At 49.8% G+C, this 23,955-nt stretch overlaps 2 protein-coding genes across 4 annotated transcripts in view; one reads left to right on the forward strand and one right to left on the reverse strand.

Annotated features, from left to right (window-relative positions):
- The window catches only part of rsph1 (radial spoke head component 1), a 72,063-nt gene extending 59,524 nt beyond the window's left edge, over positions 1 to 12,539 (reverse strand). Inside the window, exons 1-2 of the mRNA XM_078560567.1 lie at positions 12,244 to 12,539; positions 2,353 to 2,466 (exon numbers count right to left, since the gene is read on the reverse strand). Of these exons, the coding sequence (XP_078416693.1) occupies positions 2,353 to 2,466; positions 12,244 to 12,297 (168 nt within the window). The 5' untranslated portion in view covers positions 12,298 to 12,539. The remainder of the gene's footprint in view (positions 1 to 2,352; positions 2,467 to 12,243) is intronic.
- Positions 12,540 to 13,694: 1,155 nt separating this feature from the next.
- The window catches only part of slc37a1 (solute carrier family 37 member 1), a 120,421-nt gene continuing 110,160 nt past the window's right edge, over positions 13,695 to 23,955 (forward strand). For 2 of the 3 annotated variants that reach the window (XM_078560425.1, XM_078560429.1), the window contains exon 1: positions 13,695 to 13,742. The gene's annotated coding sequence lies outside the window, so the exon portion shown is untranslated. Of the gene's footprint in view, positions 13,743 to 23,447; positions 23,623 to 23,955 lie in introns of those variants that run through there. The other variant, XM_078560426.1, reaches the window with a different exon arrangement.

Consider the following 23,955-nt stretch of genomic DNA (forward strand, 5'->3'; position numbering starts at 1 on the left):
GCCGTAGGGCCTGTTCCTGTGCTGTACTTCTCTTTGTTCTAATTGCACCATCTTCCTTTGTGCTAGGTATGACTCCAACCAGTGGAGAGTTATCCCCTGATTCCTACTGACTCCAGTTTTGCTGGGGCTCCTTGATTCCACACTCGGTCAAATGCTGTCTTGATGTCAAGGGCAGTCACTCTCACCTCAGGAGTTCAGCTCTTTTGAATCAAGGCTGTAATGAGGTCAGGAGCTGAGTGGCCCAGGCAGAACCCAAACCGGGCTTCAGTGAGCAGGTTATTGCTAAGCAAGTGCTGCTTGATAGCACTGTTGATGACCCCTTCCATCTCTTTACTGATGATGGAAAGTAGACTGATGGGGTGGTAATTGGCTGGGTTGGATTAGTCCTGCTTTTTGTGTACAAATGCGCCTGGGCAATTTTCCACATAGCCGGGTAGATGCCAGTGTTGTAGCCGTACTGGAACAGTTTGGCTAGGAGCGCGGCAAGTTCTGGAGCACAACTCTTCAGTACTATTGCCGGAATATTGTCAGGGCCCATAATCTTTGCAGTATCCAGTGCCTTCAGCCATTTCTTGATATCACATGGAGTGAATCGAATTGGCTGAAGACTGGCATCTGTGATGCTGGGGACCTTCAGAGGAGGCTGAGATGGATCATCCACTCAGCACTTCTGGCTGAAGATTGTAGCAAATGCTTCAGCCTTATCTTATGCACTGATGTGCTGTGCTCCCCTGTCATTGAGGATGGGGATATTTGTGGAGTTGCTTAATTGTCCACCACCATTCACAACTGGATGTGGCAGGACTGCAGAGCTCAGATCTGATCTGTTGGTTGTGGGATTGCTTAGCTCTGTTGATCACTTGCTGTTTATGGTATTTGGCATGGTGTGTTGTAGCTTCACCAGGTTGACGCCTCATTTTTAGGTATGCCTGGTGCTGCTCCTGGCATGCCCTCCTGCACTCTTCATTGAACCAGGGTTGATCCCCTGGCTTGATGGTAATGGTAGAGTGGGGGATATGCCAGGCGATGAGGTAACAGATTGTGTTCGAATACAATTCAGCTGCTGCTGATGGTCCATGGCGCCTCATGAATGCCCAGTCTTGAGTTGCTAGATCTGTTCGATATCTATCCTATTTAGCACAGTGATAGTGCCACACAGCTGATGGAGGGTATCCTCAATGTGAAGACCAGACTTTGTCTCCACAATGACTGTGCGGTGGTCACTCCTACCGATACTGTCATGGACAGATGCATCTGTGGCAGGCAGGTTGGTGAGGATTAGGTGAAATATGTTTTCCCTCTTGCTGGTTCCCTCGCCACCTGCCACAGACCCAATCTAGCAGCTATGTCATTTAGGACTCAGCCAGCTCGGTCAGTAGTGGTGCTACCGAGCCACTCTCGGTGATAGACGTTGAAGACCCCCACCCAGAATACATTCTTTTTTAAAATTCATTCAAGGGAAGTGGGTGTCGTTGGCTAGGCCAGCATTTATTGCCCATCTCTAATTGCACTTGTTCAGAGGGCATTTAAGTGTCAACTGCATTGCTGTGGGTCTGGAGTCACATGTAGGCCAGACCAGGTAAGGACAGCAGATTTCCTTCCCTAAAGGACATTAGTGAACCAGATGGGTTTTTACAGTAATCGACAATGGCTTCATGGTCATCATTAGACTTTTAATTCGAGATTTTTATTGAATTCAAATTCCACCATCTGCTGTGGTGGGATTCGAACCCGGGTCCCCAGAGCATTACCCTGGGTCTCTGGAATACCAGTCCAGTGACAAAACCACTATGCCCTCCACCTCCCCTTATTCTGTGCCCTTGCCACCCACAGTGCTTCCTCCAAGTGATGTTCAATATGGAGGAGCACTGATTCATCAGCTGAGGGAGGGTGGTACGTGGTAATCAGCAGGAGGTTTCCTTGCCCATGTTTGACCTGATGCCATGAGACTTCATGTGGTCCGGAGTCGATGTTGAGGACTCCCAGGGCAACTCCCTCCCGACTGTATACCACTGTGCCGCCACCTCTGCTGGGTCTGTCCTGCTGGTGGGACAGGATATACCCAGGGATGGTGATGGTGGAGTCTGGGACATTATCTGTAAGGTATGATTCCGTGAGGATGACTATGTCAAGCTGTTGCTTGACTAGTCTGTGGGACAGCTCTGCTAGTTACACATAGAGCATCAATTATGCTGAGAATTGGAGTTGTAGGATTTCATTCCATGGATCCGTTCTGATGCTGTATCGTTTAGTAAAGCAGAGTGATGACTGTCAGCTTTTTGAATTATTTCTGTCTGTCTGGGAATGTCACAACACTTGGTTTTTACAACACTGGGGACAGTCATTTCTTACCATTCCATTCCGCTTGCCATACTCATAGGCTCCTTCATATGTGTCACCGTTTGGTAGTGTGGCTTTCCCCTGACCATGTCTCTCATTTTCCGCATTCCGTTCACCTTCATATTCCTGATAAAAGTACCAAATGGGAGAGGAGGTTACAAATACTGGGACATTCAACCCCTGATACAAAGGGACACACAAGCCCTGGGGTAAGACATGGTTAGATAGAAAGACAGGAGCATCCTCTGCTACACAAGTGAGTGATCCAACCATAAGCCTGTTATTTAGCTTTCCAAACAGGCTGTTTGACTCCAAGCCAAACTCAGACAGCTGTTTCCCAATAAATCTTATTCAAGCCAGCCCAGCACAGGGTTTGGTCTCTTTCTTGGTCCCGTGGAGACCAATTGCTGAGCCCAGTTCCAGCCCAGAGATTCATGTTAGGTCAAATGCTAGATTTAGTGTAGCCCTGAGGGATAGTTCCAGTCTCAGCTTCCAGAATGGTCATTGTTGGTGCTTAACCTGTCTTTGGAGGGTTGAGGGTTACAGCGAATCCTGGGAGGGGCAGTTAGTGCCAGTCCTGTCCTGGGGGATAGGTTTACCGAATCCTGGGAGGGGCAGTTAGTGCCAGTCCTGTCCTGGGGGATAGGTTTACCGAATCCTGGGAGGGGCAGTTAGTGCCAGTCCTGTCCTGGGGGATAGGTTTACCGAATCCTGGGAGGGGCAGTTAGTGCCAGTCCTGTCCTGGGGGATAGGTTTACCGAATCCTGGGAGGGGCCAATTAGCGTTTGCACTGTCCTGGGAGATGCCAGGGGATTGCTGCGAAGAGTGTCCTGCAGTCAGCATAGCTGTGAAGCAGTCTGGGAAGAGTGTCCTGCAGTCAGCATAGCTGTGAAGCAGTCTGGGAAGAGTGTCCTGCAGTCAGCATAGCTGTGAAGCAGTCTGGGAAGAGTGTCCTGCAGTCAGCATAGCTGTGAAGCAGTCTGGGAAGAGTGTCCTGCAGTCAGCATAGCTGTGAAGCAGTCTGGGAAGAGTGTCCTGCAGTCAGCATCACAGTCTGCACAGGAGTGTTGCTTTGGGAGTTCAGTGAGGAGGGAACGAGGTGATCCTTTGAGTACTGTGAGTATGGTCGGGTAAGTATTTACTACTTTTATCGTTTATAGTTTTTAAGGTCTTATTTTGTGATTCATCGTTTGTAAGGGCTATATTCTGTGACAACAAGGAGTAGGGATGAAGGGCCCTAGAGTAATTGATATTATTTGACATTAAGTATCTTCCAAAAGGTTTAATTTAATTTAAAGGGGTAAGTCATGGCAGCAGAACTCAAAGCTGTGTTGTGCTCCTCCTGTTCTATGTGGGAAGCCTGGAACATTTCCAGTTCCCAGAGCCAGCATGTGTGCGGGAAGAGTCTCCAGCTGCAGCTCCTGGAAGCCCGGGTTTTGGAGTTGGAGCGGCGGCTGGGGACACTGTGGAGCATCCACAAGGCGGAGAGTATCGTGGATAGCGCATATAGAGAGGTGGTCACACCGCAGGCAAAGAGTCCACAGGCAGGAAGGGAATGGGTGACCACCAGGCAGAGCAAGAGGACTAGGCAGGCAGTGCAGGAATCTCCTGTGGCTATTCCCCTGCAAAACAGATATACCACTTTGGATACTGTTGGGGGGAATGGCCTCTCAGGGGAAAGCAGCAACAGCCAAATTCGTTGCACCGCGGTTGGCTCTGCTGCACAGGGGAGGAGTAAAAAGTGTGGGAATGTAATAGTTATAGGGGATTCGATTGTAAGAGGAATAGATAGGTGTTTCTGTGGCTGCAAACGAGACTCCAGGATGGTATGTTGCCTTATTGGTGCTAGGGTCAAGGATGTCTCAGAGCAGCTACAGGACATTCTGAAGGTGGGGGGGTGAACAGCCAGTGCTCGTGGTCCACATTGGTACAAACGACATAGGTAAAAAAAGGGATGAGGTCCTAAAAGCAGAATATAGGGAGTTAGGAATAAGTTGAAAAGTAGGACCTCAAAGATAGTGATCTCAGGATTACTACCAGTGCCACGTGCTAGTCAGAGTAGAAATAGCAGGATATATCGGATGAATACGTGGCTGAAGAGATGGTGTGAGGGGGAGGGTTCCAGATTCCTGGAGCATTGGGACCGGTTCTGGGGGAGGTGGGACCAGTACAAACTGGACGGGTTACACCTGGGCAGGACCGGGACTGATGTCCTGGGGGGATTATTTGCTAGAGCGGTTGGGGAAGGTTTAAACTAAAATGGCAGGGGGATGGGAACCTATGCAAGGAGTCAGAGGAGGGGGAATCAAAGACAAGAACAAAAGACAAAAAGGGGAATAAGCAAAGTGATAGGCAGAGAAATCAAAAGCAAGAATCAAACAGGGCCTCAGTGAAAAATAGTGGGAACGGGACAAGTAATGTTAAAAAGACAAGCCTCAAGGCTTTGTGCCTTAACGCAAGGAGCATTCACAATGAAGTGGATGAATTAACTCTGCAAATAGATGTAAACAGGTATGATATAGTCGGGCTTACGGAGACATGGCTGCAGGGTGACCAGGGACGGGAACTGAACATCCAGGGGTATTCAGTATTTAGGAAGGACAGACAAAAAGGAAAAGGTGGTGGAGTTGCATTGCTGGTTAAAGAGGAAATTAACGCAATAGTGAGGAAAGATATTAGCTCCGACGATGTGGAATCTGTATGGGTAGAGCTGAGAAACACTAAGGGGCAAAAAACGTTAGTGGGGATTGTATATAGACCCCCAAACTGTAGTGGTGATGTTGGGAATGGAATTAAACAGGAAATTATAGATGCGTGCAATAAAGGAACATCTGTAATTATGGGTGACTTTAATCTGCATATAGATTGGGCAAATCAAATTAGTAACAATACCGTAGAGGAGGAATTCCTGGAATGTATACAGGATGGTTTTCTGGACCAATACATTGAGGAACCAACTGAAGAACAGGCCATCCTAGACTGGGTATTGGGTAATGAGAAAGGAATAATTGGCAATCTAGTTGTGCGAGGCCCCTTGGGGATGAGCGACCATAATATGATAGAATTCTTCATCAAGATGGAGAGTGACGTAGTTGATTCTGAGACTAGGGTCCTGAATCTTAATAAAGGAAACTATGATGGTATGAGGCGCGAGTTGGCTATGGTGGATTGGGAAATGTTACTTAAAGGGATGACGGTGGATAGGCAATGGCAAACATTCAAAGAGCGCATGGATGAACTGCAACAATTGTTTATTCCTGCCTGGCGCAAAAGTAAAACAGGAAAAGTGGCCAGACCATGGCTTACAAGGGAAATTAGAGACAGTATTAGATGCAAGGAAGAGGCATACAAATTGGCCAGAAAAAACAACAGACCTGAGGATTGGGAGCAGTTTAGAATTCAGCAAAGGGGGACCAAGGGCTTGATTAAGGAGGGGAAAATAGAGTACGAGAGTAAGCTTGCAGGGAACATAAACACTGACTGTAAAAGTTTCTATAGATATGTGAAGAGAAAAAGATTGGTGAAGACAAATGTAGGTCCCTTACAGTCAGAAACAGGGGAATTTATAATGGGGAACAAAGAAATGGCTGACCAACTAAATACATACTTTGGTTCTGTCTTCACAAAGGAGGACACTAATAACATACCAGAAATGTTGGGGAACACAGGGTTTAGTGAGAGGGAGGAACTGAAAGAAATCAGTATTAGTAGGGAAATGGTGTTGGGGAAATTGATGGGATTGAAGGCCAATAAATCCCCAGGGCCTGATAATCTACATCCCAGAGTACTTAAGGAAGTGGCCCTAGAAATAGTGGATGCATTGGTGGTCATCTTCTAAGATTCGATAGGTTCTGGAACGGTTCCTACAGATTGGAGGGTAGCTAATGTAACCCCGCTATTTAAAAAGGGAGGCAGAGAGAAAACAGGGAAACCAGTCAGCCTGACGTCGGTAGTGGGGAAAATTCTAGAGTCCATTATAAAAGATTTAATAGCTGAGCACGTGGAAAACAGTGGCAGAATCAGACAGAGTCACCTTGGATTTACGAAAGGGAAATCATGCTTGACAAATCTACTGGAATTTTTCGAGAATGTAAATAGTAGAGTTGATGAGGGGGAGCCAGTGGATGTGGTTTATTTTGACTTTCAGAAGGCTTTCGACAAAGTCCCACATAAGAGATTGGCGTGTAAAATTAAAGCGCATGGGATTGGGGGTAGTGTTTTGAGATGGATAGAAAACTGGTTGGCAGACAGGAAACAAAGAGCAGGAATAAACGAGTCTTTTTCTGAATGGCAGGCAGTGACTAGTGGGATACCGCAGGGATCAGTGCTGGGACCCCAGCTATTCACAATATGTATTAATGATTTAGATGAGGGAACTAAATGTAATATCTCCAAATTTGCAGATGACACAAAGCTGGGTGGGAGGGTGAGCTGTGAGGAGGATGCAGAGATGCTTCAGTGTGATTTGGACAAGCTGAGTGAGTGGGCAAATGCATGGCAGATACAGTATAATGTGGATAAATGTGAGGTTATCCACTTTGGTAGCAAAAACAGGAAGACAGATTCTTATCTGAATGGCCATAAATTGTGAGAGGGGAATCTCCAACGAGACCTGGGTGTCCTCGTACACCAATTGCTGAAGGTAAGCATGCAGGTGCAGCAGGTGGTAAAGAAGGCAAATGGTATGTTGGCCTTCATAGCCAGAGGATTCGAGTACAGGAGCAAGGATATCTTGCTGCAATTGTACTGGGCCTTGGTGAGACCACACCTGGAATATTGTGTGCAATTTTGGTCTCCTTATCTGAGGAAAGATGTTCTTGCTATAGAGGGAGTGCAGCGAAGGTTTACCCGACTAATTCCTGGGATGGCGGGACTGACATATGAGGAGGGATTGAGTCGGTTAAGATTATATTTGTTGGAGTTTAGAAGAATGAGGGGGGATCTCATAGAAACCTATAAAATTCTAACAGGACTAGACAGGGTAGATGCAGGAAGGATGTTCCCGATGATGGGGGAGTCCAGACCAGGGGTCACAGTCTGAGGATACGGGGGAGACCATTTAGGACTGAGATGAGGAGAAATTTCTTCACCCAGAGAGTGGTGAGCCTGTGGAATTCACTACCACAGAAAGTAGTTGAGGCCAAAACATTGTATGTTTTCAAGAAGGAGTTAGATATAGCTCTTGGGGCGAAAGGGATCAAAGGGTATGGGGAGAAAGCGGGAGCAGGCTATTGAGTTGGATGATCAGCCATGATCATAATGAATGGTGGAGCAGGCTCGAAGGGCCGAATGGCCTACTCCTGCTCTAGTTTCTATGTTTCTATGTTTACAGCGAGTCCTGGGAGGGGCAGTTAGTGCGAACATCTCATGGGTAGAAACGCCCCTCTGGATCTTTCTTCCCCTTCGTTTCCTACTAACTCCATCCCTTCTTCTAATTTTACATCTCGTGATATATTCATGATACCTTCCCCTCTCTGACCATGACAACCTGTCCTTAACAAAGGGCTCAGCTTCAACCCCTTGCACCCCCCACCCCCATCTCAATAAATATTGAGCTTGGCATTACTCTTAGCTCTTCCTCCACCACCTTCACTCACTCCTTTGGCCAGGAGTCCTCTCCCACACACAGTGGATCCTTTTTGTATGTGTCCAGTATTTTCCCTCATCCCAGACCCTTCCCTCTGGCCTTCTGTTGATCATTTCATTCAGAACTGTAAGCAGAACATTAGCAGTCTCAATTTCTCTGCTCCCCTCGCTCACTCTGTCTCCCTCTGAACTTGCTGCACTCCTCAGTTGCCATAGGTCCAACCCTACATCGTCATCAAACCTGCTGACAAGGGTACTGCTGTTGTTGTCTACCTCTGACATGTCCTTCTACCTCCCCCTGGACGATGGCATCACAACCAAACATCAAGCTATTGAATCCAGGTCTGTCACTGACTTCCTTTTCCCAGGGGAACTTCCTTACACTGCTTCCAGCCTCAGAATCTCCCAACCTGTACAGCCCATTTCCACCTCCTTTCCCAGATCCACAAACAGGACTGCCCTGGTTGACCCATCATTTCGCCTGTTCCTGCCCCACTGAACTCATTGCTTCCTATCTTGACTTCACTTTTCTCCCCTTGTCCAGTCTCTTCCCAGTTACATCCATGACTTTTCCAATGTCTTCCATCACTTTAACAATTTCCAGCTTCATGGCCCTAACCATCTCCTCTTCACAATGGACGTCCATTCTCTATACCTCCAATCCTCTACCAGGATGGTCTGAGGGCTCTCTGCTTCTTCCTTGAATGGAGGCCCAACCAGTCTCCATCCATCAACCTCCTCCTCTGCCTGGCTTCTCTCATTGAACAATGTCTCCTTCAATTCCACTCACTTCTTCCAAATTAAAGATATTACTATGGGTAGCCACATGGATCCCAGCTATACCTGTCTTTTTGTGGGTTATGTGGAACATTTTTGTTCCAGTCTTACTCAGACTCCCTCCCTCACCTCTCTTTTCAAATAGTAAAAAATCAGTTGAGTGGGGCGGGACCAGGCTGAAACAATAGGTTGACCAGGGCACTCCTCTTTGTGGATTTTGGTACATTGATGAATATATTGAAGCCATTTCCTGTTCCCGCCCTGAATGGGAAAATTTTGTTAACTTTGCTTCCAATTTCACTCTTTCCTTTACCTTCGCATGATCCACCTCCAACTCTTCCCTTCCCTTCCTGGACTTCTCTGTCTATATTCTGGGGATAGAATATTCACTATAAGCCCACTGACTCCCATAGCTGTCTCGACTACACTTCTTCAAATGTTGCTTCCTGTTAGGACTCCATTCCTTTTCCCAATTCCTCTTTTTCTGTCACATTTTTTCTGATGATGTAATCTTCCATACCAGTGCTTCTGATATGTCTCATTTTTTGTCAACCATGAATTCTGCTGCTCTGTGGTTGACAGGACCCTCACAAGTGTCCATCCCATTTCCTGTACGGCTGCTCTCACGGTCAACTCTATCAACTGAGGTTAAGTATGTAGAAGCGGAGGGCATCGATTGGATGGTTACATCCACACATATGAAGAGACGCTCAATGACACAGGGTGGGGTCATGTGAGGAGGTGTGTAGTTGTAATGTTTCACTCTGTGAATAAATCTATTCCAAGTAAAGATTGGCTCTGGCTCATTCACAAACTGGCTATCGGGATAATAACACTCACTCCTTCCTTACCCTCCCAGAATCTTTGGAATTCTCTTCCTCAGAGAGCAGTGGGGGCTGGGTCATTGAATATATTCAAGGCTGAGTTAGACAGCCAAGGGAGTCAAGGGTTAAGGGGCACAGGCAGGAAAGTGGAGTTGAGACCAGAATCAGATCAGCCATAACCTTATTGAATGGTGGAAAAAGCTCAATGGGCCGAATGGTCTAACCCTGCTCCAGTTTCTTATGTTATATTCCTCTTCCCATGGCACCTTTCCATGCAAGAGGAGAAGAGGCAACACTAGATCTTTTACCTCCTCACTTTTCACCGTCCAAGGCCCCAAGTGCTCCTTCCAGGTGAAAGAGCAGACTGGGTGACCGCACTGTGGAACCACCATTCAATCCGCAAGCCTGACCCCAAGCTTCCTGTCACCTGTCATTTTCATTCTCCACCTTTCTCTCCCACAGATCTCTCTGCCCTCAGCCTCCTGCACTGTTCCAATGAGGATCACTACAAGCTTGAGCCATAGCACCTCATCTTTTGAATAGACACTTTACAGGTTCCTGGACTCAACATTGTGCTCATCAATTTCAGACCGTAATCTCGGCCTCCATTTTGTTCCTTATCCTTTGCATGCTTCGGTTTTATTCTAATTTTTCTCGTTCTTTTGTTTTTGAGCAGCAGCCGTTCAGCATTCTGCCATTTACACCTCCTCTTGACACTTCTTGTTTCTTTACCTGTCCCATTCCCACTCCCTTTGGCCTTGCACCTTTTGGCAAAGGAAACCTTTTCTTCTTGAATCTCCTGTCTTCCAGCCACCCTATCACAGACCTTCCTTTTACACCCTCCTCCCTTTCACTTGCTGAAAACCTATTACATTTCAAATTTTTCCCAGTTCTGATGGAAGGTAACAGGCCTGACATGTCATCTCTGTTTCTCTCTCCACCGATACAGCCTTACTTGCTGGGTATTTCCAGCATTTTCTGTTACTTCAGTTAGTGCCAGTCCTGTCCCGGGTGAGGGTGAGAGGGTTGCTCTGTGTCCTGGAAATGTGGTGGTATTGTCACTGGACTAGTATTCCAGAGACCCAGGGTAATGCTCTGGGGACCGGGGTTCAAATTCCACCATGGTAGATGGTGGAATTTAAATACAATCAAAATCTGGAATTAAACGTCTAATGATGACTATGAAACCATTGCCGATTGTTGTAAAAACCCATCTGGTTCACTGATGCCCTTTGGGGAAGGAAATCTGCTGTCCTTACCTGGTCTGGCCTACATGTGACTCCAGACCCACAGCAATGTGGTTGACTCTTAAATGCCCCCTGAACAAGGGCAATTAGGGATGGGCAATAAATGTTGGCCTAGCCAGTGACACCCATGAACAAATTAAAAAACGTTAGTGCCAGTCCTGTCCAGGATGAGAGGTAGAGGGGTCCTGGAAAGGGCAGTTAGTGCTAGTCCTGTCCTGGGGCCAAGGTAGGGGTGGGGGCCAGGAGGGGGGGTTGGTAATGTGGGGATTGTTTGCTTGAGTCCAGAAGGATGGGGTTACTGCTGAGGCCACTACTGGATCTGCCATGATCTTATTGAATTGCAGAACAGGCCCGAGGGACTGAAGACTCTGCATTTATATAGCGTTTTTCATGACCACTGGACATCCCAAAGTGTTTTATAGCCAGTGAAGGACGTTTTGAAGTGTAGTCACTGTTTTAATGCAGGAAATGTGGCAGCCAATTTGCCCATAGCAAACTCTCCCAAACAGCAATGTGACAATAACCAGATCATCATTTTCTTGTGATGTTAATTGAGGAATAAATATTGGCTAGGACACTGGGAAGAACTCTTTTTGTCCCTCATAGACCCCACTCCACCCCTTACAACCTGTTTACTATTTACATGCTGGTAGAAGATTTTGGGGTTCTGCTTTATATTAACCGTCATTCCATTCTCATATTCTCTCCTTGCCACTCTTATTTTCCTCTGTACCTCCCCTCTCAACCTATTATATTTGACCTTGTTCTCACTTGAAGAATTCACCTGACATGCTCATCATAATCAATATCACTCTCATCATCAAAGAAGCCCTGTGATTTCTCTGCAGATTTGCTCCTCTATCCCTCTCTCACTATTTGGAGGCCTATAGAATACCCCCAGTAGCAGGATAATGTTATTTTTGCTTTTCAACTCTAACAAATGGATTTTGTTCTCGCCTCCTCAAGGACATTCCATTTCCAATATTACAATGTCTTTCCTAATCAGTAAAGCCACCCCACCTCCCTTTTATTTTCGCTATCTTTTCTGAACACTTCATATCTTTGAATATTAAGCACCCAGACTTCCCAATGTTTAAGCTACGTTTCAGTCATTGCCACTACATCACATTCCCACACAGCTATTGGTGCTTGAAGCTCACCAACATTACTCACCACACTTTTTGCTTTCACATACGTGCATTTATCCTGTCTGTCCTGCGAGGGGCTGTTGTGGTTGGAGGGGGTGATTACTGAGAGGCCTGGAAGAGGCACTTAGTGCCTGTCCAAATGAAGAGACCAGTTTTGTGCCATTCCTGGCAGCGGTGAGGTTTATACCAGTTCAGGCCTGGAGACGGATGCTGAACCTGATCCCAGGAATTAGTTTGAATCCTTGTCATTATGAGAGTGTTGGTGCAGTTGTATGAGTTAGTCCAAACTCTGGTCATTATAATATTATTGAATAAACTCACCCCTAAAAAAGGGCCATGCTCCTCTTCAAACTCCTCTGATTCCGTCAATGACATCCTACTGGCTGCAGCTCCTCAGGTCAGCTCGCTTGCACTCTCTGCACTCTGGCTCCAATCCCCCTCTCTCTCTCTCTCTCTGCTCACTCACCCCCTTCTCACACTGGAAGCAAGTCTTTATTTATCACTTGCTGTGCTTATTCAGTGTCTATCCTTTCTATCTTTCCTCCTGTATTGTACATACAGTATCTCCCTCAGTTTATTTCTGCCCTGTCTGCAACTCTCCCTCTATCACACTTACTCTATCCCTCTCCTCTTACCCTATTACTGTCAGTCTATCTCCTCCTCTATACCTCTCCCTCTCTTTACCTCCTCTCCCCCCCCATCCTCCCTCTCCCTTCCTTTCTCTCTCTCCCTATCTCACCCTCTCCCTCCCTCTCCCTTCCTTTCTCCCTCTCTCTCCCTTTCTCCTTCTCTCTCTCTGTCTCTATCCCTCTCTCTCCCTGTCTCTATCCCTCTCTCTCCCTGTCTCTATCCCTCTCTCTCCCTGTCTCTATCCCTCTCTCTCTCCCCCTCTCTCTGTCTCTCTCTCTCTCTCCCTATCTCTCCCTATCTCCCTCTCTCTCTCTGTCTCTATCCCTCTCTCTCTCCCCCTCTCCCTGTCTCTATCCCTCTCTCTGTCTCTACCCCTCTATCCCTCTCTCTCCCTGTCTCTATCCCTCTCCCTCTCTCTCTCCCCCTCTCTCTGTCTCTCTCTCTCTCTCCCTGTCTCTATCCCTCTCCCTCTCTCTCTCCCCCTCTCTCTGTCTCTCTCTCTCTCCCTATCTCTCCCTATCTCCCTCTCTCTGTCTCTATCCCTCCCTCTCCCTCTCTCTCTCTCTCTCTCCCCCTCTCCCTGTCTCTATCCCTCTCTCTGTCTCTACCCCTCTATCCCTCTCTGGCCGTTGCTCTGTGTACTGAAACCATGGCAACGTTCGAATCAAATGCTGGACGTGCTCTCACGTGACTTGATTCCTCATCGTTCCTGGGTGACCCAGTTGTCAGTCATCACTGCGAGGCGGGGTCAGGCGGAGGGGGCGGGGTCAGGCGGTGGGGGCGGGGCCCGGCCCAGCGCGAGTCCGTCGGATTCCATTCATCGGGATTCCAAATCAAAAACAGAATTACCTGGAAAAGCTCAGCAGGTCTGGCAGCATCGACGGAGAAGAAATCAGTTGACAGTTGACGGTTTCCTCTCCGCCGATGCTGCCAGACCTGCTGAGCTTTTCCAGGTAATTCTGTTTTTGATTTGGATTTCCAGCATCCGCAGTAGCTTTTAGCTTTTTATTTTTATCATCGGGATTCCAATCCTGGGGTCAATGTGAACTACAACTCCCAGAGTGCTGTGCGGTGGTGCATGCTCAGATCCGGCCGCGGCCCCTGCGCATGCTCGGATCCGGCCGCGGCCCCTGCGCATGCTCAGTCGTAGTTGCGCCGTGGCCGCTGCACCTGTTGCGGAAGCGACTCAGGTGAGAGTGAGCGAGGGGTCAGGGGCAGGGAACGGCTGGAGAGTGGACCCGGGGAAGGGGCCGGGGAGTGGACACGGGGAGTGGACACGGGGAAGGGGCCGGGGAGTGGACACGGGGAAGGGGCCGGGGAGTGGACACGGGGAGTGGACACGGGGAAGGGGCCGGGGAGTGGACACGGGGAAGGGGCCGGGGAGTGGACACGGGGAAGGGGCCGGGGAGTGGACCCGGGGAAGGGCCGGGGAGTGGACACGGGGAAGGGGCCGGGGAGTGGACACGGGGAAGGGGCCGGGGAGTGGACACGGGGAAGGGGCCGGGGAGTGGACACGGGGAAGGGGCCGGGGAGTGGACACGGGGAAGGGGCCGGGGAGTGGACACGGGGAAGGGGCCGGGGAGTGGACACGGGGAAGGGGCCGGGGAGTGGAATTGGAGGGAGAATTGGACATCAGGACTGCAGGACAGAGCAGTTGGCATTGGGACCTGAACCCAGAGAGCAGGACAGTGGAGTTGCTCTGTATTGTATTGTTTATCCATTCACAGGATGTGGGTGTCACTGGCTGGGCCAGCATTTATTGTCCATCCCTAATTACCCTTGAGAAGGTGGTGGTGAGTTGCCTTCTTGAACCGCTGCAGTCCATGTGGTGTAGGTACACCCACAGCGCTGTTAGGGAGGGAGTTCCAGGATTTTGACCCAGCGACAGTGAAGGAACGGCGATATATTTCCAAGTCAGGATGGTGAGTGACTCGGAGGGCAACTTCCAGGTGGTGGTGTTCCCATCTATCTGCTGCCCTTGGCCTTCTAGATGGTAGTGGTTGTGGGTTTGGAAGGTGCAGTCTAAGGAGCCTTGGTGAGTTGCTGCAGTGCATCTTGTAGATGGTACACACGCTGCTACTGTGCATCGGTGGTGGAGGGAGAGAATGTTTGTGGATGTGGTGCCAGTCAAGCGGGCTGCTTTGTCCTGGATGTTGTCCAGCTTCTTGAGTGTTGTGGGAGCTCCCTCAACATCCAGGGTTCCCTGGATTTGTTGGTCCCACCCTTTGTCTTTACTGGAATATGTTGGCCCTGTACTCTCCCTATTTCATCCTTGAATGAGTCCCATTGCTCTGACACAGATTTACCTAAAAGTAGCTGCTCCCAGTCCACCCTGGCTAAATCATATCTGATCTTATTAAAATCGGCCTTCCCCCAATTTAGAACTCTGATTTCTGGCCCATCCTTGTCCTTTTCCATAACAACCTTGAATCTAACAGAGTTATGATCACTATCTGTAAAATGCTCCCCCCACTGATACCTCTACCACTTGCCCGGCTTCATTCCCTAAAATTAAGTCCAGGAACGCCACCTCGTCTTGTAGGACCTTCTACGTACTGGCTTAAAAGCTCTCCTGGATGCATTTTAATAATTCAGCTCCCTCTAACCCAGTTAATGTTGGGGAATTTGAAATTCCCCACTATTACTACCCTATTATTTTTACACTTATCTGAAATTTGCCTACTTATCTGCTCTTCTATTTCTCTCTGACTGTTTGGGGGCCTATAGCACACTCCCAGCAATGTGATTGCTCCTTTTTTGTTTTTCAGTTCAACCCATATGGCTTCATTTGAGGAGCCTTCTAAGATGTCATCCCTCCTTACTGCTGTAATTGATTCCTTGATCAATATTGCGATAACCCCTCCTCTTTTACCTCCTTCCCTGTCTCGCCTGAAGACCCTATATCCTGGAATATTGAGCTGCCAATCCTGCTCCTCTCTCAACCATGTCTCTGTGACAGCAATGACATCATACTTCCATGTATTAACTTGTGCCCTCAACTCATCTGCCTTATTCGTCAGACTCCTTGCATTAAAATAAATACCATCCAACCTTGCAAACTGGTCTATAATTTCTATGCCTTCCAGACTCACTTGCTCTCTCTTCTAATTTTGGCTGTGCATCTCCCACTACTGAACTTCCTCTCAGGATCCCAACCCCCTGCCAAGTTAGTTTAAACCCTCCCCAACAGCACTAGCAAACCTCCCCACAAGGATGTTGGTCCAATTCAGGTTCAGGTGCAACCCGTCCGCCTTGTACAGGCCCCACCGCCTCCAGAAATGTTCCCAATGTCCCAGAAATCTAAAGCCCTCCCTCCTGCACCATCTCTCCAGCCACGCATTCATCTGGACTAACCTCCTATTTCTATACTCATTAGCACATGTCACTGGAAGTAATCCAGAGATTGCTACCTTTAAGGTCCTGTTTTTTAATGTTCCCTAGCTCCCTAAATTCTGCTTGCAGGACCTCATCTCTCTTTCTACCTATGTCGTTGTTACCAATATGTACCACGATCTCTGTCTGTTTGCCCTGCTCCATTAGAATACCCTGCAGCCGTTCAGTGATATCCTTGACCCTGGCACCAGGGAGGCAACATACCATCCTGGAGCCACATCTATGGCCGCAGAAACGCCAGTCTGTTCCGCCAACCATCGAGTCTCCTACCCCTATTGCTCTTCCCCTCTTTTTCCTCCCCCCCTCCCATGCAGCTGAGCCACTCAGTGCCATGAGCGTGGCTGCACTGCGCAGAGGAACCGTCGCTCTCACCGTTTTCTAACACAGAAAAATGGTTCTCGAGTGAGATGCACCCTGGGGATTTCCTGACTACCTGCCTGACACCTTTCTTCTGACTGATGGTCACCCATTCCCTCTCTGTCTGCACTTCCATAAGCTGTGGGGTGACCACATCTAAAAACGTGCTATCTATGAAACACTCAGCCTTGCGGATGTGCCTCAGTACCTCCAGCTGCTGCTCAAACTCCGAAACTCGGAGCTCAGGTAGCTGCAGCTGGAGGCACTTCCTGCACACGTGGTCAGTCAGAGCGCAATGAGCGTCTAGCACTTCCCACATGTTGCAGGCAGTACATAACACGGGACTGAGCTGCCCTGCCAAACCTCTAGTTGAAATAAAACCCCTTACTTTTAGTTAATTATGGTAAAAAATGTTAAATTATTTATGTACTTTAAATAAAAACTAGAACTCTTACCTTTCACAGAATCTCACGGTGCAGAAGAGGCTCTTCGGCCCATCGAGTCTGCACCGACACGTGAGAAACTCCTGACCTACCTACCTAATCCCATTTACCAGCACTTGGCCCATAGCCTTGAATGTTATGATGTGCCAAGTGCTCATCCAGGTACTTTTTAAAGGATGTGAGGCAACCAGCCTCCACCACCCTCCCAGGCAGCGCATTCCAGACCATCACCACCCTCTGGGTAAAAAAGTTTTTCCTCACATCCCCCCTAAACCTCCTGCCCCTCACCTTGAACTTATGTCCCCTTGTGACTGACCCTTCAACTAAGGGGAACAGCTGCTCCCTATCCACCCTGTCCATGCCCCTCATAATCTTGTACACCTCGATCAGGTCGCCCCTCAGTCTTCTCTGCTCCAACGAAAACAACACAAGTCTATCCAACCTCTCTTCATAACTTAAATGTTTCATCCCAGGCAACATCCTGGTGAATCTCCTCTGCACCCCCTCCAGTGTAATCACATCCTTCCTATAATGTGGCAACCAGAACTGCACACATTACTCCAGCTGTGGCCTCACCAAGGTTCTATACAACTCCAACATGACCTCCCCACTTTTGTAATCTATGCCTCGATTGATAAAGTGTCCCATATGCCTTTTTCACCACCCCACTAACATGCTCCTCCGCCTTCAGAGATCTATGAACAGACACATCAAGGTCCCTTTGTTCCTCAGAACTTCCTAGTGCCATGCCGTTCATTGAATACTTCCTTGTCAAATTACTCCTTCCAAAGTGTATCACCTCACATTTTTCAGGGTTAAATTCCATCTGCCACTTGTCTGCCCATTTGACCATCCCGCCTATATCTTCCTGTAGCCCAAGACACTCAACCTCACTGTTTGCCACCATCTTGTGTGTATGAGAGAGAATGTGTACGTATGTGTGAGAGAGAGGGAGAGCGAGAGAATGTGTGTGAGTGTGTCTGTGTTTGTGAATGTGTGTCTATATGTGAGTTTCCTGAGCTTAATCTATTTTAAACTGGAGAAAAACACGTATCCACTACTCACCAATCAGCTCTCATCTTTGTGCTGGCGTTACTTGTTGAAGCTTCCCCGCACTCGCGTTGGTTCTGATCTCTCCGCCGCTCTCTCGCGCTGTCTTGTGATGTCACTCTTGTTATTTTCAACAAGAACTGACTGCAGGACACTCTTCCCAGACTGCTTCACAGTGATGCTGACTGCAGGACACTCTTCCCAGACTGCTTCACAGTGATGCTGACTGCAGGACACTCTTCCCAGACTTTTTTTTTTTTTTGTAAAAATATACTTTATTCATAAAAATCTTCAATCACATTCAAAACCATTTCAAAAACAACATTACAAGGGTACAATCCAGGTTAAACTTTTACAAAATGTATCACCAGGTGCATCAGTACAAACAATATTACAATCATTTACAGCCTTTCATTTTGATCTGTACAGCCCGAGGGGCTCTAAACAGTTCCCAGTCTCTCGGTGCGCTGTGGTAGAAAGGTCTTAGACAGCGACCCTTCCCCATTGCGCCTTTGCGGCAGCTGCCCCAAGCTTTAGTGCGTCCCTCAGCACGTAGTCCTGGACTTTGGATTGTGCCAGTCCGCAACAATCGGTCGGGGACAACTCTTTGTGCTGGAAGACCAACAAGTTTCGGGCAGACCAAAGCGCGTCTTTCACCGAGTTGATGATCCTCCAGCTGCAGTCGATGTTTGTCTCGGTGTGTGTCCCTGGGAACAGCCCGTAGAGCACAGAGTCCTGTGTCACAGAACTGCTCGGGATGAACCTCGACAGCAACCACTGCATCTCTCTCCAGACTTTCTTTGCAAAGGCACAATCCACAAGGAGGTGAACAACGGTCTCTTCCCCACCACAGCCACCTCGAGGGCAACGTGCAGAGGGGGTGAGACTCCTGGCGTGTAGGAAGGATCTGACGGGGAGGGCCTTTCTCACCACCAGCCAAGCTACGTCTTGGTGCTTGTTGGAAAGTTCTGGCGATGAGGCATTCTGCCAAATGACTTTGACAGTCTGCTCGGGGAACCATCCCACAGGGTCCACCCTCTCCTTTTCCCTCAGGGCCTCTAGGACGTTACGTGCTGACCACTGCCTGATGGACTTGTGGTCAAAGGTGTTTTTCTGCATAAATTTTTCCACCAGGGACAGGTGGTACGGCACGGTCCAACTACTTGGAGCGTTCCGCGGCAGCGTGGCCAGACCCATCCTTCGCAACACCGGGGACAGGTAGAACCTCAGCACGTAGTGACACTTGGTGTTTGCGTACTGAGGGTCTACGCACCGCTTGATGCAGCCACACACAAAGGTGGCCATCAGTATGAGGGCGATGTTGGGCACGTTTTTTCCCCCTTTATCTAGAGGCTTGTACATCGCGTCCCTGCAGACACGATCCATTTTCGACCTCCAGATAAAGCGGAAGATGGCTCGAGTGATCGCCATCGCGCAGGAGTGTGGAATGGGCCAGACCTGCGCCACGTACAGCAACAGCGAGAGTACCTCACACCTGATGACCAGGTTCTTACCCGCAATGGAGAGGGAGCGTCGCTCCCACATGCCCAGTTTCCTTTTCACCATAGCCACTCGCTCCTTCCAGTTTCTAACGCATGCCCCGGTCCCTCCGAACCATATCCCCAGCACCTTCAGGCCGTCAGCCCTGACAGTGAAGGGGACAAAGGATCGGTCAGCCCAGTTCCCAAAGAACATGGCCTCGCTCTTCCCACGATTTACCTTGGCTCCCGAGGCCAGTTCGAACTGGTCGCAGACGTGCATCAGTCTGCGCACCGACAGCGGATCCGAGCAGAAGACGGCGACGTCGTCCATGTACAGGGAGGCTTTTACCTGAGTGCCTCCACTGCCTGGGATCGTCACTCCTCTTATGCCCGGATCCTTCCTGATGGACTCGGCAAAGGGTTCTATGCAGCACACGAAAAGGACAGGCGAGAGAGGGCAGCCCTGCCTGACTCCAGATTTAATCGGAAAGCTATCTGTTTCCCACCCATTGATTGAGACTGCGCTACTGATGTTAGTGTAGAGCAGTTGGATCCAATTTCGAATTCCCTCCCCAAAGCCCATTTTGGAGAGCACATCCCCCATGTAGGTGTGCGATATTCTGTCAAAGGCCTTCTCCTGATCCAAGCTGATGAGGCAGGTATCCACACCCCTGTCCTGTACATAGGCAATCGTATCCCTGAGCAGCGCCAGGCTGTCAGAGATCTTCCTGCCTGGCACAGAGCAGGTCTGGTCAGGGTGAATCACCAATTCCAGAGCGGATTTGACCCGGTTGGCGATGACCTTGGACAGAATCTTATAGTCCACATTCAACAGTGAAATGGGTCGCCAATTTCTAATTTCCTCCCTTTCCCCCTTGTGCTTGTAGATGAGGGTGATGATGCCTTTCCTCATGGATTCTGACATGCTGCCGGCCAGGAGCATACTCTCGTACACTTCTAGCAGGTCTGGGCCGATCAAGTCCCACAGAGCCGAATACAACTCCGCCGGCAGGCCGTCGCTTCCGGGGGTTTTACTCTTCTCGAAGGACTCGAGGGCCTTAGTCAGTTCGTCAGGAGTTAGCGGTTTGTCTAGGCTCTCCCGCGTACTGTGGTCTAAGACCTCCGTGATAGAGGACAGGAAGGACTGGGAGGCCGTGCTGTCCGTGGGCTTCACGTCATACAGTCCGGCATAAAAGGATTTGCTGATCCTCAGAATGTCGGACCGTGATGACTTTACTGAGCCGTCTTCTTCCTTCAGGCTGCTGATCACAGAGCGCTCTCTGTGTACCTTTTGGAAGAAGAAACGTGAGCACGTCTCATCCTGCTCCACGGAGCGGACTCTGGAAAGGAAGATGATCTTGGAGGCCTCCGAGGCAAAGTGCGAGGCTTGCTGGCCCTTCACCTCTTGGAGCTCCTCCTTGACATCGACCCCCATCGACCGCAGCCGGAGCAGATTCTGCATCTTTTCCTGGAGTCGGGACATTTCCCTCTGTTCCTTTCTAGCTTTCTGGGTGCCTTTGCGGATGAAAAACCTCTTGATGCTTCCCTTGATCACTTCCCACCAGTGTGTCAGGGACTCAAAGAGGGGTTTCACGGTTCTCCAACCTTTGTAATCCCTCTTGAGCTCCTCAATGTTCTCTGGGGTCAGCAGTTGCACATTTAGCTTCCATGCCCCCCTGCCCACCCTCAGGTCTTCCTCCAAGTGGCAGTCCGCCAGTAGGAGGCAGTGGTCAGAGAAGAACACCGGCTTGACGTCGGTGGATCTGACTGTGAATGCACGGGACACAAACAGGAAGTCTATCCTGGAACGAATGGACCCGTCTGGCCGCGACCAGGTGTATCTACGCTGCGCTCCGTCTGCAGGGTTGCTGAAGACGTCGTGCAGCTTGGCATCCTTAACTGTTTCCATCAGGGATCTGGACGTAGCGTCCAATCTGCTGCCGGCCCTGCCGGATCGTCCAGCCGCATCGATGATGCAGTTGAAGTCCCCGCCCAGAATGACCGGCCTGGAGGTCGCCAGCAGCAGTGGGAGCTGCTGAAAAACCTCCAGCCGCTCAGCCCCTTGTGCCGGGCCATACACGTTAATTAACCGGAGTGGAGCGTTCTTGTACATTACGTCTGCTACGAGGAGTCGCCCGCCCACCACCTCCTTGACCTCGGAGACGGTGAAGTTGCCTCCCCGCAGCAGAATACCCAGGCCGGAGGAACGAGAGTCGTTTCCGCCCGACCAGATCGATGGCCCGTGGGACCACCATCGTGACCATTGCCTGTAGGAGCTGAGGTGCGGTATCGCACACTCCTGCAGAAACAACAGGTCAGCTTTGACCTTGGCTAGGTAGTCCAAGGTCGCAACACATCGCGTAGTAGATTTAATGCTACGCACATTTATGGATACAATCTTTAAACCCATTTTAAAGCATTTATTCTCCTACCAAACCCACTGTCTCTGAGAGTCCCAGACCTTTAGTCTGCTCCTTCATACCCGTAGTGAGCTCAAATTCCTTCACTTTGGATGGGCTGAGGTAGATCTCCTTGGCCGTGTTCTGCTCCGGTGGCATCTGGAGGTTCACGTAGAGAGTGGGTTTTGAGATGACCTTTGCTGGAGAAGCTTCTCCAAAACTCACCCCCTCTGGGGTGTTGCTGTTCCCGGCTTCCTGGAGCTGGGGTGCGATGATTGCCTCACTGCTCCCAGATTCCAGGGGCTGTGGTGCACTGGCCTCCTCAGGTTGCAGGCAAAGTTGGGGTGCGCTGGTCTCCTTGTTGTCTCCAATTTTCTGGAGCTCGGGTGTCTCGTCCTCCAACGCCCTGGAGCTTTGCCGCCTCTTCTGTCGGTGCCGCTCTGGCACTTCATCATCCGAAGAGCTGCTGCCCTTGTCATCCGTGTCGGATGGGAGACGCCTCTTGCCGCTTCTCTGGGAAACGCCTTTGCTTCTTCTTCGCTCCCTCTTACTTTTCTTGTTCTTCACCGTCCGCCACTCCCCCTGCTGCTTTTCCACTGCTGCCTCCTCCTCCATTGATTCGCTGTCCTGAGGACTGGGAGGTTCAGGGGGTAGTGCTGTTGCTTGGCTCTCTGTTGCCTCAATCTCTTTCTCCACCTTGTCTCTCTCTGTGTCCTCCTTTGTCCCGTTGAGCTCCCTGGGGGCCTTGGTGGTTGGAGTGACACGAAACATTTCTTCTGCTTCCCCCTGGTCGGCTTTGGCTGCCTGTGCGTAAGTACGGCAGCGTTTGGGGCAGGTCCTGTAGAGGTGACTTGCCTCGCCACACAGGTTGCAGCACTTGGCCTGTTTGCAGTCTTTTGTCTGGTGCCCTTCCTGTTTGCAGATCTTGCAGAGGGAGGCGCTGCAGTTGGCCGCCACATGACCAGCCTTGCCGCATGAGCGACAATGCTTGAGTTGCCCAGCGTAGACCAGGTAGCCACGGTTTCCCCCGATAGCGAAACTGGAGGGAGGGTGGAAAATGGCTCCCTTACCATCGGTCTTTAGCGTGACCTTAAACAGGCGTTTGCCTGTCCAGATCCCCAAGTCGTCTCGAATCTCGGTGCCGCTCCCCACCTTATCGAAGTACCTGGTGAGGAAGGTGACCACGTCGGCGACAGGGACGAAGGGGTTGTACACATGCACCATCACCTCACGTTCCCGTTGCAACGGCAGAGAAAAGTGCGGCTCCGCCGTCAGGATCTTCATCTCCGGCAGGTCTCTCTTCTCCTCGAACACCCTCAGGAGCCGGACGCAGTCTGCCACCCGCTTGAACGTCACGTCAAAATAACCACCTTTGCGGGAGTGATGCAGGGTGAAGATCTCCGTAGCTTGGAAGCCGCACGCCTTCAACAGGATCCTCCTGGTGAAGAAGCCCCGATCCATAGGTGATCCTCCTTCGCTGTGGTTCACCGTGACTCGGACGGTGATAGGTAACCCACGGTATGGATTTGGATTGCGATTGGTTATCGCCCTTCCATCCCGACCTTGCCTTGGCAGGACCATGGTGTCGCCCCTGCAACACTTGATCTTAGCTGTGATGCTGACTGCAGGACACTCTTCCCAGGCTGCTTCACCGCGATGCTGACTGCAGGACGCTCTTCCCAGACTGCTTCACAGTGATGCTGACTGCAGGATGCTCTTCCCAGACTGCTTCACTGCGATGCTGACTGCAGGATGCTCTTCCCAGACTGCTTCACTGCCATGCTGACTGCAGGACACTCTTCCCAGACATCTTATGATGGAAGGAAGATCAATTATGAAGCAGCTGAAGAAATAAACTAGGACACGACCCTGAGGAACTCCTGCAGCGATGCCCTGGAGCTGAGATGACTGACCTCCAACAACCAAAACCTTCTTCCTTTTTGCTACGTATGACTCCAACCAGTGGAGAGTTTTCCCCTGATTCCCACTGACTCCAGTTTTGCCAGGGCTCCTTGATGCCACACTTGGTCAAATGCAGCTTTGATGTCAAGAACAGTCACTCTCACCTCACCTCGGGAGTTCAGCTCTTGTGTCCGTGTTTGAACCAAGGCTGTAATGAGGTCTGTAGCTGAGTGGCACTGGCGGAACCCAAACTGGATGTCAGTGAGCAGGTTATTGCTAAGCAAGTGCAGGCACTAGCACTGTTGATGGCCCCTTCCATTACTTTCCTGATGATCGAGAGTAGACTGATGGACCGGTAATTGGTCGGGTTGGATTTGT

The sequence above is a fragment of the Cetorhinus maximus genome, chromosome 16 (genome assembly GCF_964194155.1).
Source record: "Cetorhinus maximus chromosome 16, sCetMax3.hap1.1, whole genome shotgun sequence".
NCBI lineage: Eukaryota > Metazoa > Chordata > Chondrichthyes > Lamniformes > Cetorhinidae > Cetorhinus > Cetorhinus maximus.